Source organism: Apodemus sylvaticus, chromosome 2, assembly GCF_947179515.1.
Source record: "Apodemus sylvaticus chromosome 2, mApoSyl1.1, whole genome shotgun sequence".
In the NCBI taxonomy this organism is placed as follows: Eukaryota; Metazoa; Chordata; class Mammalia; order Rodentia; family Muridae; genus Apodemus; species Apodemus sylvaticus.
Window position 1 is genome coordinate 140,278,543 of NC_067473.1, and position 18,976 is coordinate 140,297,518.

Genomic DNA, 18,976 nt, shown 5'->3' on the forward strand with positions numbered 1-18,976 from the left:
TTTGTTTGAGAATTGAGCACCATGTATATTTACCTTCCTGTCCAGTTTTCTCCCTGGGTTCCTAAGTCCTTGAGCTTGCAGGTGCTATTTGTTGTGTTATCTTTGTGCTCACACAGAACGGAAACATTTCCAAGCAGCTGTTACAGGTTGAGTAAATGTAGCACTTTCCACCTGAACATGTCTGCTTGATTGTATTAGCTACATAGTCCAAAGGTTTTCTAGCAGGCACTGTGGTCCTCATCCCCACCCTCTTATTCTTCCTCTCCTCTTCCTCCTCCACCTCCTCCTCCTCCCCCTTCTATTCCTCCTCCTTCTCTTCCTCCTCCTCCTCTCTCCTCCTCCTCCTCCTCCTACTTTTCTCTTCCTCTTCTTCCTCCTTATCCTTCCCCCCTTCCTCCTTCCTTCATTTGTTTGTTTAGAGGTAATGAGGACTTAAAAGTGTCACCATGAATGAATTTCGGAGAGCTTTCGTTCACATATAATCAGAAGGGAGTTGAGATTTGACAAGCTGCTTACATGGGACCTCTTGTACTGAAAGATTGACGTCCTCAAAAGCTGTTGGGTGAGACGGGACTACAATAAGCATGTCCAAAGAGCAGAGCTGTGTTATCTGCTGCGAGGCTGACATGGAAGCAGGACATTTTTTAATTGAATCTATGTTGTCTTCATTTTCTACTCTCTTCCTCCTATTTTGATAATTTGTGTTATTAATTTTTTTCTGAGACATGGTATTGTGTAATCAAAAAACTTGATATACCCTCCTGCCCCAGTCTCCTAAGTGCTGGGATTATTTGTTTAGAAAAGATTTCAAAATGCTTTAGTGAATATTCTAGATCTTTAAGTGGATTTTCTGACTAGAGTGGACAGAACAATCACAATAGTTAAAAATACATTTTGAAGAAAACCTATTCTGGTATCAGTTGCCACTTGTTCCAGGCTCTTTGGCTAGTGCTATTGAGGATTTATTGTTTTTGGGGGAAAGTCAGGGTTGAGCTTCAAACTGAGTGCCTTACCCTGTACAGCAAGCACTGTACCGGTGCCTGTGCACCCAGCTCTTCAGTGGCTGAACACAGAACCTTCTATGTGTGAACTAAGAAAAAGCACAGGAAACAGGGAAAGGGACATGGGTGCTAACAATAGCTAGTGCCTTTCATGGGCCCTGGGCAGCTGTGGAGGGTGCCGCTTGGCACAGATTAGGGGGTGACTCAGGAGAGGGCCATATGCCTGGTGACAATGGGGTTCTTGTCCAGTCCTAGCAGTTGGGATGCTAAGCAGTGTGGGATTTTCAAGTAAGGTGAGTATTTGGAACTCACTCAGCATAGGCCTGTAGTTAGATATTTAAACCAGCCAAGTGTTCTTGAGGACTTGAATGGAGGATGACTGCTTTGACCCTCCTGCAACCCTTGGCAGCTCCCGTGTGCCTGGCCCTGCCTCAGAATCCATAATGCTCACCTTGAGAGCATTTGACACTATATCCAGGTTTCAGAGAATCAAGTACAAGAAACAAGTGCAGTTTTCCAGTGACGCTGTTGGGTTCCTGTGGCTCCTACAGAACCCGCACTGGGTACTTGTTCTTTGCTTTGCATTCTTTGTCCTCCATCGAGTTCCCAGTACACACCAAAGAGAAGCACTGAAAGGTTCAGGAAGGTTGGAAGCTGCTATGACTGCTTCCTCGTGTAAGCTTCATTTCATGCTGAATGAAGCCCAACAGGGCTGTGTGTGTGTGTGTGTGTGTGTGTGTGTGTGTGTGTGGTGTAGTATATGCTGTGGTGCTGTGTTCAGGTGACGGTAATGTGTGGGAGTCAGTGCTGTCTTTCTTCCGTGTGGGTTCTGGGGATTGAATTCAGGTTCTGAGAGTCGGCATCAAGGGCCTTTCCCAATGAGTCATCTCAGCAGCCCCGGAGGCCTTTCAGAGAGATGCAGCAGACCAAGCCATTCAGAACTGTGGGGTACTGCCCTTAAAACCTTGTTCATAGGAAGGAAGTGGGGCAGGGACCCTGAGATGATGCCAGGGCAGGTGGCATGCAGAGACGATGGAGGACGGAGATGTGAGTGAGTCTGTGGCTGGAAATGAAAGTAGGGCCTTGCTTACTTTGGTCTCTAGCAAATGAGATCATTAAGTCGTTGACTTAGTTCTTCTTTTACTGTCATCTTGTTTCCCTTTGAATCTCTGTAATCATTTTCTGGCTTTGTGGTAATAGGACTGGGGGCAGTCAGTGAAGCTGGAATCTGAATTTCTCAGCAACACCAGGTCCTTTTCCCTGTTTGCCCAGCCTTCCCGGATGTATTAGTTTTCATTGTGTCATAGTTTGAGCAATGAAGAAATACCAGGTCATCTGACGGGATCCCTCCTTCAGTTCCTAAGGATTGTGAAATTAAGAGTTTTGAAGTCAGACAGGGTTAAAGATCTGGAATTGTTGACAGTCTGTCTCAGAGAATGAATGACCTGTCCATTTCGGGCCTTCCCTTGAGTTTGCTCTATGCCCGTGTCTCTGCTGTCCTGTGAACACAGACACCATTGCCCTTGAGAGAGGGCCTCTTTACCCTGCCTCTGCCCACAGCCGCTTTCTGGATCAGTTCTGCTAGCAGTTTTAGTCTCTGCTAGCAGTTTTAGTTTCTCATGAGTGTTTCCTTTTATGGTCTTTATTTCTGTTTCACTTTAAATGAAACGTGCCTTTGTTTAATTTTAATTCTTTCTTTTTCAGTTCAAATCTGAACATCAATGATGTCCTAGGGAATTACTCTCTGACGCTCGTCGATGCCTTGGATACACTTGCAGTAAGTGCATAGCCTTTCCTTCTTTAATTAAGACAATTAAGATAAAGTGTTTGGAGGCTTATTGTACTTCTTCATTTCCCCCAGGAATGGGGATTCCAGGAAATGCTGCACTCAGAATGCTTTGATGAGTATGATTTTAATGATCTTTATGGGAAGGCAGGGGAGTGTGGAAGGTTACGTGAGGGGGCATGCGGCTCTCCTGTGAAGGTAGAGAAGAAAGGCACGGCTAGTCTTTAGAAAACCTTTTCTTCCTTGCCATCCTATGTCCTAACAGTCTGCAGAATTTAGTTACTATTTAGTTAAAATTAGGAACGGACAGAGGGATCCTGTCAGATGGCCTGATATTTCTTCATTGCTCAAACTATGACAGTGAAAACTTACATATCCTGAAAGACTGAACAATTAGCTCACAGGCTGTATTAACTACTTTCCTGTTGTTGGGATGACACACCAGGGCCAAGAGCAAGTTTAGGGAGAGAGTTTATCTTGGTTTAATGGTTCTGCAGGGTAGCTCTCAATGGTGGGAGAGGCATGGTGTGGTGGCTGGATCAGGAAGCTACATGTTCAGTCACGTTTTCCTCCATGGGCTGCACCCCCTAGAGGTCTCGTAAGGTCCCCAAACAGCACTGATAACTGTGGACCAAGTGTTCCAATACATGAGCCTATGGGAGACATTTCTCATCCAAACACCTGGCTGTACCTTCTAGCCTCCGTGTTTCTCTCCTAGAAATCAGGTCACACCCTCCTGCCACCTTCTCTCTCTGGGACCGAGTTTATAAAAAAATGGATACTGTTCCTCTCAATGCCTTCTCATGCAGCTAGCTACAAGATAAGTGTATGCTCCTCCTAAGTGCCCATCTCTGTGACCTAGGTACATAGACCAGACTAACTAAGCTAAATTATGAAGTATGAAACTTGCCCCAAATCCTAAGAGCCTTTTATGGATCAGAACTTCTGCTTGTTTTCTGCACTTTCATGGTCCAGTCTCTCCTTTTGAGACCCTGCCCTGCTCCGGACAGGGACCTCTGTCTCCCCATGCCTCTCTCACTTTACATCATGGCTTTAGCTGGAAAAGCTCTCTCCCAGCAGTTCATTCTGAAGGGTCATTTTCTGTTAGCTCCTTTTAGGCATCTACCATTGTTCTTTTTAACTTGTAACACAGTACTTTAAGAGCAAAACCCAGAAAGCCGATTTCAGGGTCAGAGGCTTCCCTAAAATGCTTCTTGCTGCCAGCTTCCAGGGTCTGTGCAGGGTGCCTTCCTATGCATGTGGCCCTCTCTGTAGGCACCTGTTGTCTGCCTCTCGGTGTTGGCTGTTGTTTATGATGAGGTAGATGAGGTCTACCAAGCTGCGTCCTGCTTTTATTCCTCTTGTCCCTTGGCATCCTTCATTGACCCTGGAGACCTTGAAACAGAAATGCAAGACACGTTCTGAATGCGATAGGCCATGCTGGACGCATCAGGCTGTTACATGCTTCATGGCGTAGCACCACAGAACATTTGTTTCTAGGGGGCATTGCCAGTGTTCTGCCATCTTCTTAGTAATTTCACAAACTCTTACCTGTTGTCTCTGAGAGTCTTTACCATTAGAAAGCTATTAAATCTTAGCTGGGCGGTGCTGGTACACGCCTTTAATCCCAGCACATGGGAGGCAGAGACAGGCCGATTTCTGAGTTCGAGGCCAGCCTGGTCTACAGAGTGAGTTCCAGGACAGCCAGGGCTACACAGAGAAACCCTGTCACAAACAAACAAACAAACAAACAAAAAACCAACAAAAAAGAGAAAGCTATTAAATCTTATATCAAGTCCTGTATTTAATAATTTATATGATTCCTTTAAATGTTACCAAGAAATGTTAAAGCTGTCAGGTAGGAGTTGGAATTGGGTAAGGTACCTTAGTTTACACCATGATTGTCTCATGTTTTGCTAGTAATAGTGTTGCAGGACTTGGAAAGAGCTGGATGGAGGTAATGTGTGCTTCATTTTATGGATAGCAGAAAGAGGACTGGGCCCTGGTTCTGGTGGGGCTGCTGGGTTTCCTTCTAGCTCTAGCTGCAGAGCACTTTCAGTCTCCCAGTATTTCCTTCTAAAGTGATTGCTGCTCCACTGGATCTCCACCATCACTTCTCAGAATGTGCCCAGACAAGGAAATGCAGTGTAGCTAATGCTAATGCACCGAGGCTGCAAGAGGCTGACTCAGCCTGCTGATGGGAAAGGAGAGTCAGAGGTGCCAGTGCAGCTTGAGAAAGCCCAGCCTCCCGAGCACTGGGTTCAGCCCATTCTGTCTGTCTGCCCCCTGCTGCTAAGGACAGAGATGCTAACTCCTGTTCAGCCCATTCTGTCTCTCTGCCCCCTGCTGCTAAGCACAGAGATGCTAACTCCTGTTCAGCCCATTCTGTCTCTCTGCCCCCTGCTGCTAAGCACAGAGATGCTATAGTTACTATTTGTTGTACTCTCCTCCACACTTGACAGTAAGTGTACATAGTAGGACTGCAGATTTTTGTGTAAGTGAATATTTTCTTTTTTTTTTATTCGATATATTTTTTATTTACATTTCAAATGATTTCCCCTTTTCTAGCCCCCCACTCCCCGAAAGTCCCGTAAGCCTCCTTCTCTCCCCCTGTCCTCCCACCCGTACTATTCAGCCATTAGAAACAATGAATTCATGAAATTCTTAGGCAAGTGAATATTTTCTAACCCAATTTTGTCCAACATCTATTCTTTTTTTTTTTTTTTTTTTTTTTTCTTTCTTTTTTTTCTTTTTTTTTCTTTTTTTTTCTTTTTTTTTCTTTTTTTTCTTTTTTTTTTTTTCTTTTTTTTTTTTTATTATTCGATATAATTTATTTACATTTCAAATGATTTCCCCTTTTCTAGCCCCCCCCCACTCCCCGAAAGTCCCGCAAGCCCCCTTCTCTTCCCCTGTCCTCCCACCCACCCCTTCCCACTTCCCCGTTCTGGTTTTGCTGAATACTGTTTCACTGAGTCTTTCCAGAACCAGGGGCCACTCCTCCTTTCTTCTTGTACCTCATTTGATGTGTGGATTATGTTTTGGGTATTCCAGTTTTCTAGGTTAATATCCACTTATTAGTGAGTGCATACCATGATTCACCTTTTGAGTCTGGGTTACCTCACTTAGTATGATATTCTCTAGCTCCATCCATTTGCCTAAGAATTTCATGAATTCATTGTTTCTAATGGCTGAATAGTACTCCATTGTGTAGATATACCACATTTTTTGCATCCACTCTTCTGTTGAGGGATACCTGGGTTCTTTCCAGCATCTGGCAATTACAAATAGGGCTGCTATGAACATAGTAGAACATGTATCCTTATTACATGGTGGGGAGTCTTCTGGGTATATGCCCAGGAGTGGTATAGCAGGATCTTCTGGAAGTAAGGTGCCCAGTTTTCGGAGGAACCGCCAGACTGATTTCCAGAGTGGTTGTACCAATTTGCAACCCCACCAGCAGTGGAGGAGTGTTCCTCTTTCTCCACACCCTCTCCAACACCTGCTGTCTCCTGAATTTTTAATCTTAGCCATTCTGACTGGTGTAAGATGAAATCTTAGGGTTGTTTTGATTTGCATTTCCCTAATGACTAATGAAGTTGAGCATTTTTTAAGATGCTTCTCCGCCATCCGAAGTTCTTCAGGTGAGAATTCTTTGTTTAACTCTGTACCCCATTTTTTAATAGGGTTGTTTGGTTTTCTGGAGTCTAACTTCTTGAGTTCTTTATATATATTGGATATTAGCCCTCTATCTGATGTAGGATTGGTGAAGATCTTTTCCCAATTTGTTGGTTGCCGATTTGTCCTCTTGATGGTGTCCTTTGCCTTACAGAAACTTTGTAATTTTATGAGGTCCCATTTGTCAATTCTTGCTCTTAGAGCATACGCTATTGGTGTTCTGTTCAGAAACTTTCTCCCTGTACCGATGTCCTCAAGGGTCTTCCCCAGTTTTTTTTCTATTAGCTTCAGAGTGTCTGGCTTTATGTGGAGGTCCTTGATCCATTTGGATTTGAGCTTAGTACAAGGAGACAAGGATGGATCAATTCGCATTCTTCTGCATGCTGACCTCCAGTTGAACCAGCACCATTTGTTGAAAAGGCTATCTTTTTTCCATTGGATGTTTTCAGCCTCTTTGTCGAGGATCAAGTGGCCATAGGTGTGTGGGTTCATTTCTGGATCTTCAATCCTGTTCCATTGATCCTCCTGTCTGTCACTGTACCAATACCATGCAGTTTTTAACACTATTGCTCTGTAGTATTGCTTGAGGTCAGGGATACTGATTCCCCCAGATTTCCTTTTGTTGCTGAGAATAGTTTTAGCTATCCTGGGTTTTTTGTTGTTCCAGATGAATTTGATAATTGCTCTTTCTAGCTCTGTGAAGAATTGAGTTGGGATTTTGATGGGTATTGCATTGAATCTGTATAGTGCTTTAGGCAAAATGGCCATTTTAACTATATTGATTCTGCCGATCCATGAGCATGGGAGGTTTTCCCATTTTTTGAGGTCTTCTTCCATTTCCTTCTTCAGAGTCTTGAAGTTCTTGTCATACAGATCTTTCACATGTTTGGTTAGAGTCACCCCAAGATACTTTATACTGTTTGAGGCTATTGTGAAGGGGGTCATTTCCCTAATTTCTTTCTCAGCCTGCTTATCCTTTGAGTATAGGAAGGCCACTGATTTGCTTGAGTTGACTTTATAACCTGCCACTTTGCTGAAGTTGTTTATCAGCTGTAGGAGCTCTCTAGTGGAGTTCTTTGGGTCACTTAGGTAGACGATCATGTCGTCTGCAAATAATGATAGTTTGACTTCTTCCTTTCCAATTTGTATCCCTTTGACCTCCTTATGTTGTCGAATTGCCCGAGCTAGTACCTCAAGTACAATATTGAAAAGATAAGGAGAAAGGGGGCAGCCTTGTCTGGTCCCTGATTTCAGTGGGATTGCTTCAAGTTTCTCTCCATTTAGTTTGATGCTGGCTACCGGTTTGCTGTATATTGCTTTTACTATGTTTAGGTATGGGCCTTGAATTCCTGTTCTCTCCAAGACTTTAAGCATGAAGGGATGCTGAATTTTGTCAAATGCTTTTTCAGCATCTAATGAAATGACCATGTGGTTTTGTTCTTTGAGTTTGTTTATGTAGTGGATTGTATTGATGGATTTCCGTATATTGAACCAACCCTGCATTCCTGGGATAAAGCCTACTTGATCATGGTGGATGATCGTTTTGATGTGTTCTTGGATTCGGTTGGCAAGAATTTTATTGAGTATTTTTGCATCGATGTTCATAAGGGAAATTGGTCTGAAGTTCTCTTTCTTTGTTGGATCTTTGTGTGGCTTTGGTATCAGCGTAATTGTGGCTTCGTAGAAGGAATTGGGTAGTGTTCCTTCTGTTTCTATTTTGTGGAATAGTTTGAAGAGTATTGGTGTTAACTCTTCTTTGAAGGTCTGGTAGAATTCTGCACTGAAGCCATCTGGTCCTGTGCTTTTTTTGGTTGGAAGACTTTCTATGACTCCTTCTATTTCTTTAGGCATTATGGGACTGTTTAGATGGTCTAGTTGGTCCTGATTTAATTTTGGTATTTGGTATCTGTCAAGGAAATTGTCCATTTCCTCCAGATTCTCCAGTTGTGTTGAGTATAGGCTCTTGTAGTAGGATCTGATGATTTTTTGGATTTCCTCAGTTTCCGTTGTTATATCTCCCTTTTCATTTCTAAGTTTGTTAATTTGGATACTTTCTCTGTGCCCTTTGGTCATTCTGGCTAAGGGTTTATCTATCTTGTTGATTTTCTCAAAGAACCAGCTCCTGGTATTGTTGATTTTTTGTATGGTTCTCTTTGTTTCTACTTGATTGATTTCGGCCCTGAGTTTGATGATTTCCTGCCTTCTACTCCTCCTGGGCGAAATAGCTTCTTTTTGTTCCAGGGCTTTCAGGTGTGTCATTAAGCTGGTAATGTATGCTCTCTCCATTTTCTTTTTGGAGGCACTCAGGGCTATGAGTTTTCCTCTTAGCACTGCTTTCATTGTGTCCCATAGATTTGGGTATGTTGTGTTTTCATTTTCATTGTGTTCTAAAAAGTCTTTAATTTCTTTCTTTATTTCTTCCTTGACCAAGGTATCATTGAGTAGAGTATTGTTCAGTTTCCACGTGTATGTGGGCTTTCTGTTGTTTCTGTTGCTATTGAAGACCACTTTTACTCCATAGTGATCAGATAGGAGGCATGGGATTAGTTCGATCTTCTTATATTTGTTGAGGTCTGTCTTGTGACCTATTATATGGTCGATTTTGGAGAAGGTACCATGAGGTGCTGAGAAAAAGGTATATTCTTTTGTTTTAGGATAGAATGTTCTATATATATCTGTTAAATCTAATTGGTCCAAAGCTTCAATTAGTTTCATTGTGTCCCTGTTTAGTTTCTGTTTTCCTGATCGGTCCATTGAGGAAAGTGCAGTGTTGAAGTCACCCACAATTATTGTGTTAGGTGCAATGTGTGCTTTTAGTTTTAATAAAGTTTCTTTTACAAAAGAGGGTGCCCTTACATTTGGGGCATAGATGTTCAGGATTGTCAGTTCTTCTTTTTGTATTTTTCCTTTGACCAGCAAGAAGTGACCCTCAGGGTCTCTTTTGATGACTTTGGGTTGAAAGTCAATTTTATCTGATATTAAAATGGCTACTCCAGCTTGTTTCCTGAGACCATTTGCTTGTAAAATTGTCTTCCAGCCTTTTACTCTAAGGTAGTGTTTGTCTTTGACCCTGAGGTGTGTTTCCTGTAAGCAGCAAAATGTAGGGTCCTGTTTACGTATCCATTCAGTTAGTCTGTGTCTTTTTATTGGGGCATTAAGTCCATTGATGTTAAGAGATATTAAGGAATAGTGATTGTTACTTCCTATCATTTTTGACGTTATTTTTTAAATTTGAATGCTTAACTTCTTTTGGGTTTGATGAAAGGTTACTATCTTGCTTTTTCCAGGGTGAAGTTTCCCTCCTTGTATTGGTGTTGTCCTCCTATTATCCTTTTTAGGGCCGGGTTTGTGGATAGATATTGGGTAAACTTGGTTTTGTCATGAAATATCTTAGTTTCTCCATCTATGGTGATTGAGAGTTTTGCTGGATATAGTAGTTTTGGTTGGCATTTGTGTTCTCTTAGAGTCTGCATGAGATCTGCCCAGGACCTTCTAGCCTTCATAGTCTCAGGTGAAAAGTCTGCTGTGATTCTGATAGGTCTTCCTTTATATGTTACTTGGCCTTTTTCTCTTACTGCCTTTAGTATTCTTTCTTTGTTTAGAACATTTGGTGTTTTGATTATTATGTGACGGGAAGTATTTCTGTTCTGGTCCAGTCTGTTTGGAGTTCTGTAGGCTTCTTGTATATTCATGGGCATCTCTCTCTTTAGGTTAGGGAAGTTTTCTTCCATAATTTTATTGAAGATATTTGCTGGCCCTTTAAGTTGTATATCTTCACTCTCCTCTATGCCTATAATCCTTAGGTTTGGTCTTCTCATTGTGTCCTGGATTTCCTGGATATTTTGGGTTACAAGCTTTTTGCATTTTGCATTTTCTTTAACTGTTGAGTCCATGGTTTCTATGGAATCTTCAGCATCTGAGATTCTTTCTTCTATCTCTTGTATTCTGTTGTTGATATTTGTATCTCTGTCCCCTGATTTCTTCCCAAGGCTTTCTATCTCCAAAGTTGTCTCCCTTTGAGTTTTCTTAGTTGTTTCTACTTCTGATTTTAGATCCTGGATGGTTTTGCTTAGCTCCTTCACTTGCATGTTTGTGTTTTCCTGTAATTCTTTAAGAGATTTTTGTGTTCTCTCTTTCATGAGCTCAGCCTGTTGACCAAAGTTCTCCTGTATTTCTTTAAGAGATTTTTGTGTTTCGTCTTTCATGACCTCAGCCTGTTGAGCAAAGTTCTCCTGTATTTCTTTAAGTGTTTTTTGCATTTCCTCCTTGTTGGCTTTTGTATTCTCCTGGATTTCTTTCAATGATTTTTGTGTTTCCCTTGCAAGGGCTTCTACCTTTTGATCCATTGTCTCCTGAATTTCTTTATGTATGACCTTCATGTGTTCCTGTACCAGCATCATGACCAGTGATTTTAAATCCAAATCTTGTTTTACTGGTGTGATGGGGTATCCAGGACATGTTGGTAGAGGAGAATTGGGTTCAGATGTTGCCATATTGCCTTGATTTCTGTTAGTGACGTTCCTGCGTTTGCCTTTTGCCATCTAAATCTCACTGGTGTTAGTTTATCTTGTCAGTGCTGGACTCACCAGTGCAAGCTGCCCCTTCCCAGTTGGCCTCTGGTGCACAGCTTACCTCCTGCACTGCTTGTAGACAGTGTGCTGCTGCCCAGGCTGTTCAGATCCCAAAGCAGGCACCCGAAGGCTCCCGCTGGGGCCCGCTGGATTCACTGGAGCACACTGACTTCTCCCAGCTGGCCGCCCGGAAGCCCAGCTAGCCACTTGCAGGACTTGGAGATGTAATGCTGCCGCCCAGACTGATCTGGATCCTGAAGCGGAGAGAGTAGAGCTAAGGGCTTCTGCCTGAGGCCTTGCCCCAGATTGTGTCTGTGGAGCAGATGGAGCCGGTGTGCACTCCCAGGGAGTGCCAACGGTGTATGCTACTGTGACCTCCCCTGAGTTCCGCTCACTCCGCTGGGCAGCCGATCTGCCAACCGGGCTATCGCACACAAGGTTAGCCTGGCCGCCCAGTCCCTGAGTCCAGGCAAAAGCCTGGGAGGCCAAGGTCCGAGCAAAGTTCCCCTACGGCTTTGACTGTTAATTGGGTTTGCCAGGTGACTAGGATGGCGGGCGTGTGCGCCTGCGCTCCCTGAAAGCGCCGGGAGAGTCTGCTTTGCTAACAATCACCTGGGCGGGTTGACTCACAGATGGCCCACCAAGCCGCCCAGTTCTTGGGGTCAGTCCTGTGCCTTTTGGGGCCTGGACCCCCGCTTTGTTAGCCTTAGGCTATGCCTGTTACAGGTCTGCCCGCCTGAGCTCTCTGTCGTCCTGCAGGCAAAATGGCGGCGGCGCGCTCGCAGGCCTGGGCAAAAAAAACTCCTGGTTGGGTTGGCACCCCGATGGCCCCCCGACCCGCCCAGGGCCTGGGTGCAGGCCAACGCCCGTCGGGCTCAGACCACCGCGGTGTTGGCCTCGGATTATGTTTGTGTACCTCAGTCTGTCCGATTCCTGGAGTACGGAACCAAGATGGATCCTCCTCTCCTGACTGGTGGGAGGCCCCCAACATCTATTCTTGAATAGTATAGTTCTCAAACAAACTGGAGAAATTCTGACTATTAGAGATCCACATCACACAACAGCATTTTATTTATTTCATTTTTATGTTGAGGTAAAGAAGTTATTTAATTAAAAAAATTAAGAACATTTATTTAGTGCCTGTGTGTGTGTGTGTGTGTGTGTGTGCTCATGACACAGCTTGTAGCTTGTTAGAGTCAGTTCTCTCTTACCATTTGGGTTCCATGGAGCAAACTCAAGTAGTCAAACATGGTAGCAAGCCTTGTCTACCGAGCCATCTTCCTGGCCCTATTTATTTACATTTTGAGACAGGGTCTCAGCAATAAGGTTCAGGATGGCTTTAAACTTGTAGCAGTCCTCCTGCCCCGACCTGCAAGTGCTGTGCTTACAGGCACATGCACATGTTTGTTGGTTTATCTTGGTGGATGGGAACTCTGCACACATGAGGTGAGTATTTTGTTCTTTGAGTCAGAGTCTCCAACTGGTGACCGTCTTTATGCTTCAGCCTCCAGAGTGCTGGAATTAGAGGGTGGAGCTGTACTTCAGCATTTTCAAGATTCTGAGAAGCCCTTCCTCTGTCCAGTCAGCCTTTCTCAGAGTCTGTGCCCTGGTTACTTTGTGCTCACTGGCTAGCTAATGAGATGCCTTACAGCATGAAATTTTGTGTGCCTAGATTTCATCACCTTCCCCAGCTTGATCTGAGACCATATTAACCTTGCAGGTGCTCCAGATACCGTTCTTGGAGAACATCTGTGAGGAAACAGACCTATGTCTGTGGTTTCTCAGAGTGGAGTAGCTGGTCTTAAGCATGTTAGTGTGTTGGCTCAGTTCTCATGTGCTCCTTAAGTTGAGGTCTTTCTTTTGTTGTTAGCATTTTCAACAGATGTTTTCAGATAAGCTGCAAGAATCCCTAGGGGAAAAGAGTCTCCTGACCATTGCATGTAACCAGAACAAGATTGCATGATCTTTTAAAAATGAAATCTGAGAACGGAAAGCCTGAGTCTGTCTGCTCTGTACCCAAGCAAATAATAGGATTTGAGAAGCACACAGCGATTGTTATTGTTAGAGATAAGGCTCACCCCAGGAAGGAGTGTCTGAAGAATCATTTCTCCTTGATGTTATCTGTTTCTCCACTTATTTAATTACTGGTGTATTTGTGTATGCCATAGGAAAAATGGTTTTAAAATATGGGTGAAATCAAATCATGTCCAGGTAGGTTAAACTATAGCATTTTGTGACAGTTTTACCCTTTTAGAAAGGAATAGCACACTGTGGTATTATATCTACACATGCCACATAGGAACCTTAATTTTTAAGTTGTATGTAGAGCTGATAGTTTGTGTATTTTGTTATTATATTTTAAGTATTCGTCTTTCTGTCCATGTATGTACATGTTTGTATGTGAGGGCAAGCATGTACTACAGCGTTGGCGTGGAGATCAGAGGGCAAACTGGGCTGTCTTTTTTACATGGGTTCGGGACCTGCGCTCAGGTCATCGACCAGTCTTGCATGGCAAGCGCTTTTACTCAGGGAATCTCTTCCCAAGGCCTGTGTCACTGATTTAGGCTGTTCTGTTAATTCCATTTCTCAAAATCCTCACACATCTGTATGGCAAGTAAGGTCGATTAATTTTGCAGATATATTGGATTTATTTAATTTTCTGACTTATTTTCTCCCATTCCACAACTTTTTAGGAAATTTCTGCCTTGTAAATAAAGGTCAGCTCAGAGCTTGGGGGAGAAGGGAGTGGGAAGACCAGACGCCCCAGGGATTGGTTCTGTGAGAGTTGTTCACAGTTGTGTCACTTGGAGATCGGACCCTTGGGTGAGTGGTAGGAGACAGGCTTGCTGTCTGTCCTGGAGTGTCATGTGAGAAGTGACGTTGGCTTCTAGTCCCACTGTGGGAAGCCATTGGCCATGCAGACGCAGCCTCAGATGCAGACGCAGCCTCAGATGCAGACGCAGCCTCAGATGCAGACACAGCCTCAGATGCAGACACAGCCTCAGATGCAGATGCAGCCTCAGTCTCAGATGCAGACGCAGCCGTTAGCTGCTGCTTCAGGGTCAACTTCAAGCTGCTGTAATGTTTTGTGTTCCTCTGTTTAAAGATAATGGGAAATTCATCCGAGTTCCAGAAGGCAGTGAAGTTAGTGATCAACACTGTTTCATTTGACAAAGATTCCACAGTCCAAGTCTTCGAGGCTACGATAAGGTAAAGTAGCACATGAAATGGACTGAAGACTTCCTGTGTGTGTGGGTGAGGGATTTAATCCCCCTGAGGGTATTTCCGCCAGAGTCCACATGGGTATGGACTCCATATGTATTATTATGTTCATTTTAGCTTAGTATTTATAGAAACTTGTAGTCTTGATGTATGCGTGTCATCACAGTTTGAACTGCACAGAAACACACATTATAGTGGGTATATAATGGAGATGCCCCTCAGATGCACTTCCACAGACTCCATTCATGTCCTTTCTTAGTTACCAGAATCCTCATTCATGTTTTAAATGGAGTTTTGCATCTCTCCACTCACAAAAAAACACTGCTTGCTCTTTTGATGTCTTCTCTTCTTGAATGGCTTTCAGTTATTACCCACTCTTTGCTCAGCCTATACCCAGTATTGTGCCTGGATTTCTTTAGGGTGAAAAGTTGACTCTTTTCCTGTTTAAATAGAATTATATTGCTACACAACAATCCAGATCCAGATTTGAACCTTGAAAATTATGAAATTATTTATTCTAAGTCAAGAAAAGGATAAATCATTTGTTTGAAAAATGTTACAGTCCTTTTTAGACAATCGCAGTGGGACATTTATATATCTATAAGGCCATACATCTAAGGGGGTAGCCTCCTGTTTCTCAGGATTTCCCACTTTTTCATTTCCCTCTGGTGCTGTCTCCCTACACACGGGGCGGATCATCAGTCTCTGCCGACAGATTTACAGAAGTTACGCAGTTCCTTTTCTTAATGTCGTAGGATTAAGAAATTAATGCTTTAGTGGTATCCTCGGTCGTCCTGGATGACTGATTCCCCCTTTTTGTCAGCAGTGTAGTGAGCTGAGACTCAGTTACTTAGAGCCAGAGAGGACTGAGGACGATGCTGAGTCAGGTCCTCTGCTCCGGGCAGCTTGGATCCTGAAAAGTAGAGTCATGGTTTGTCTTTGTAAACTGGATTCCGTACACTTGTAAGAATATGCTTTTATATTGTTGTTGTTGTTTATTATTATTAATTTCCTGCTACTAGGGTTCTGGGAAGCCTCCTTTCTGCTCACAGAATAATAACTGACTCCAAACAGCCCTTTGGTGACATGACAATTGAGGATTATGATAATGAATTGCTGTACATGGCCCATGACCTGGCTGTGCGGCTCCTTCCGGCTTTTGAGAACACCAAGACAGGGATCCCCTATCCTCGGGTAAGTGACAGGTTTGTTCATTGTTTTGTTGTTTTTCCTCCCTTCCCTTTTCCCTCTTGCTCTGGCCAGGCTCGCTCTGGCCCATAGGTTTTTAATTTGTTTCTCATTATGGATAGTTATGAGCCACCATATGGTGGCTGGGATTTGAACTCATGACCTCTGGAAGAGCAGTCAGTGCTCTTAACTGCTGAGTCATCTCTCCAGCCCTGCTTTGCTGTTTTTGAGAACTTGTGGTTTTCTTGCCTCAGCCTTCCAGTGTTAGCGTTGCAGGCATGAGTTACCTGCCTTGTTCCTTTGTGTGTTCACAGGTCACTGTGGTCTTGAATTAAGACTCTTATAAAAGGGATGGGCCTGGCTATAAGCAGTGATGTTCTTGGAGAGGAGTTGGTCCTAAACATAGTGTCAGTTTTTAAAAATCTGTGTTGATGTTTTGCCTGCATGTCTGTTCGAGGTAACTGGAGTTACAGACAGTTGTGTGCTGCCATGTGGTTGCTGGGAATTGAACCAAGGTCCTCCGGAAGAGCAGCCAGTGCTCTTAACCACTGAGCCATCTCTCTCACCCCATAATACCAATTTTTAAAATTTCTTTCAGCATTTATTTATTTCTGTGTGCTAGACACACAGTAATAGAGCAGTTAGCCTTTGCCTTGAAGAGCCATGTTCACTGTTGATGTGTGGTTTGCATTTTCTCCTACTAGATAATGTAGAGAACGTTTCATTTCTGACTTGGATTTATTTCCCAAGGATCCGCATGTGTTGGAAGAGCTCAGTGAGTGTTCATTTGAGTGCTTCATATGCCTGTCAGTGAAGCCTTCAGAACCAGCCAATTAGATGCTGGAGTGAGATTGTATATTTGTGGCATCTGATTTAGCAGGCAGCCTTCAAGGTAACCAGGGAGAAATGCCAGACCACGGGGCCTCCATGATGGAACTGGCTGGCTGTCATACTGTGCCTGAGCCTCTGCTTCTTTCCTAGTCTAACAGTTGTTTGCGTTTGCTGAGGAGTGGCTCTTCAGACACTACTTGAAGCTAGAAGCCATCTACAGCTTGTATTTGTCTGTAGCCTCATGTTAGTAACTTCTGATGCTGTGAGGAAACACCAGGCCCCGAAGCGACTTAACAGAAGAGTGTATTGTAGCTCATGGCTCCGGAGGGAGAGTCGGAAATGTCAGGGAAGGAGTGGTGCAGGCAGCGCCAGCAGGAGCTGACTGATCTTGGTTCACACAGGAAGCAGAAAGAGGGGACAGGAAGTAGGATGAGGATGTAAACCCCTGGAGCCCACTCACTCCAGTGATGCGCCTCCTCCAGTGAGGTTGTGTCTCTTAGAGGCTCTGTAAGCTCAGGCAACAGCCCTGCTGTTCAAATACATGAGCCTTTGTGGGACATTTGTATTTATTTAATTTTTTTGGAATTTGTTGTTGTTGTTGTTGTTTGAGACAGGGTTTCTCTGTATAGCCCTGGCTGTCCTGGAACTCTCTGTAGACCAAGCTGGCCTCAAACTCAGAAATCTGCCTGCCTCTGCCTCCCAGAGTGTTGGGATTACTGGTGTGCGCCACCATTGCCTGTCTGACATATTTATTCAAAACACCCTTGAGCTTGGTGCTTCTGTGATCTTGAAGGACACTTGGCAGAAAGAGATGGCTTATGAATAATGACATAATAAGATAGTAGACTCTGTTCTTACTGTTTGTTGGTCGAGTGTCACATGACAAGTGCTGACTGAGTCACAGGCCGCCTGGGTCATTAGCTGAGTGTCATACTCATGGTGTAGCTTTTCAGCACTGTGAGTCTTTATGTTTTGCTACATTATTTTTTTTAATTGAAATATTGCTCTGAGCTGCGGCTGGCCTTGAACTTGCTCTGTGGCCAGGCTGGCCTCCAGCGTCTGCCTCGCCTGCCTTGGCCTCCCGAGTGCTGGGGCAACTGTTAACACCGTAGAGATTCACACAACTTTGGATTCTTCCCATTGCAGGTGAACCTGAAGACGGGGGTTCCTCCTGACAGCAATAATGAGACTTGCACAGCGGGGGCTGGTTCTCTCCTGGTGGAATTTGGGATTCTGAGCCGGCTGCTGGGGGATTCCACTTTTGAGTGGGTTGCCAGAAGAGCTGTGAAAGCCCTCTGGAACCTTCGGAGCAACGATACAGGATTATTAGGTGGGATTCCCCGTCTGCCGTCAGTTGGTCCATACAGCCTTTGGTCCCCTTTCCTCCTCCTGTAACTCTCCACATTACCTCATCTTCCCTGTACCACTGGATCTGAAAACTGATAACTCCAGCAGCAGCCATTGGTGCATAATGGGTTCAGTTTCTTCACACGGCCGCTGCTTAGTGTAAGGTTTTCGGGTTTGATGGGAGATAATAATAGTTCAGCTGTTAAGAGCCTCTTAGTATGGATCCCTTGTATATCCGATTGGAAATTATTGTTAATAGAAATGCTATAAAAAGAACTGCCTCAGAGGCAAACTTTATTGCTTTCAATATAAGGTTCTAAAAATACAGGAATTTACCATTTCTTGTGTTAAGGTTTCTTCCTTTAAAAAAGAAATAGAAAAGAAAGAACAATCCAGTAGTGCAAGCCTAGATGAAACATATTAGATTTTAACCCCCTCAAGAATATTTAGTCAAGATCTTTAAACCTCATTATAGGAAGTCTTAAGCATTAGTTGTAGCCATAGTAACAAAGACTATCCTCTGTGTATTTATCATGGCATTCATCCTTGATAGCTACCCATAGTTTGTTAAAGATTTATTTATTTCATTTATATGAGTACACTGTAGCTGTCTTCAGACACACCAGAAGAGGGCATCAGATCCCATTCCAGATGGTTGTGAGCCACCATGTGGTTGCTGGGAATTGAACTTAGGACCTTTGGAAGAGGAATCAGAGCTCTTAACCGCTGAGCCATCTCTCCAGCCCCTTAAGATCAGTTTTTAACATCATACAATTGTCTAATTGGGGCATTTTTTTTTTTGACACCTGGAAGTAACTTGATTGTTTGGGGACCATATCAAGTTATTTATGAAAGGTTTTTAAAAGTAATTTCTGCCATCTGAAATTTATCTACAAACGTTATACAATGAATAGCAGCCATAGAAATAAAGCCACTCAGGCTGAATGTGGTGACACACCTGTGACTGTAGCACTCTGAACGTGGTGACGCACCTGTGACTGTAGCACTCTGAATGTGTTGATGCACCTGTGACTGTAGCACTCTGAACGTGGTGATGCACCCGTGACTGCAGCACTCTGAATGTGGTGATGCACCCGTGACTGTAGCACTCTGAACGTGGTGACACACCTGTGACTGCAGCACTCTGAATGTGGTGACGCACCTGTGACTGCAGCACTCTGAATGTGGTGACACACCTGTGACTGTAGCACTCTGAATGTGGTGACGCACCTGTGACTGTAGCACTCTGAATGTGGTGACACACCTGTGACTAGCACTCTGCAGGCTGAGGCAGGAGTTAGAGTGAGTCTGAGGCTAGCCTGGGCTGCATAGCGAGACCTTGTCTCAACACGGTT

At 43.8% G+C, this 18,976-nt stretch overlaps 1 protein-coding gene across 1 annotated transcript in view; it reads left to right on the forward strand.

Annotated features, from left to right (window-relative positions):
• The window catches only part of Edem1 (ER degradation enhancing alpha-mannosidase like protein 1), a 38,099-nt gene that overhangs the window by 5,521 nt on the left and 13,602 nt on the right, over nt 1-18,976 (forward strand). The window contains exons 2-5 of the mRNA XM_052174472.1: nt 2,706-2,778; nt 14,140-14,243; nt 15,278-15,449; nt 17,421-17,604. Of these exons, the coding sequence (XP_052030432.1) occupies nt 2,706-2,778; nt 14,140-14,243; nt 15,278-15,449; nt 17,421-17,604 (533 nt within the window). The remainder of the gene's footprint in view (nt 1-2,705; nt 2,779-14,139; nt 14,244-15,277; nt 15,450-17,420; nt 17,605-18,976) is intronic.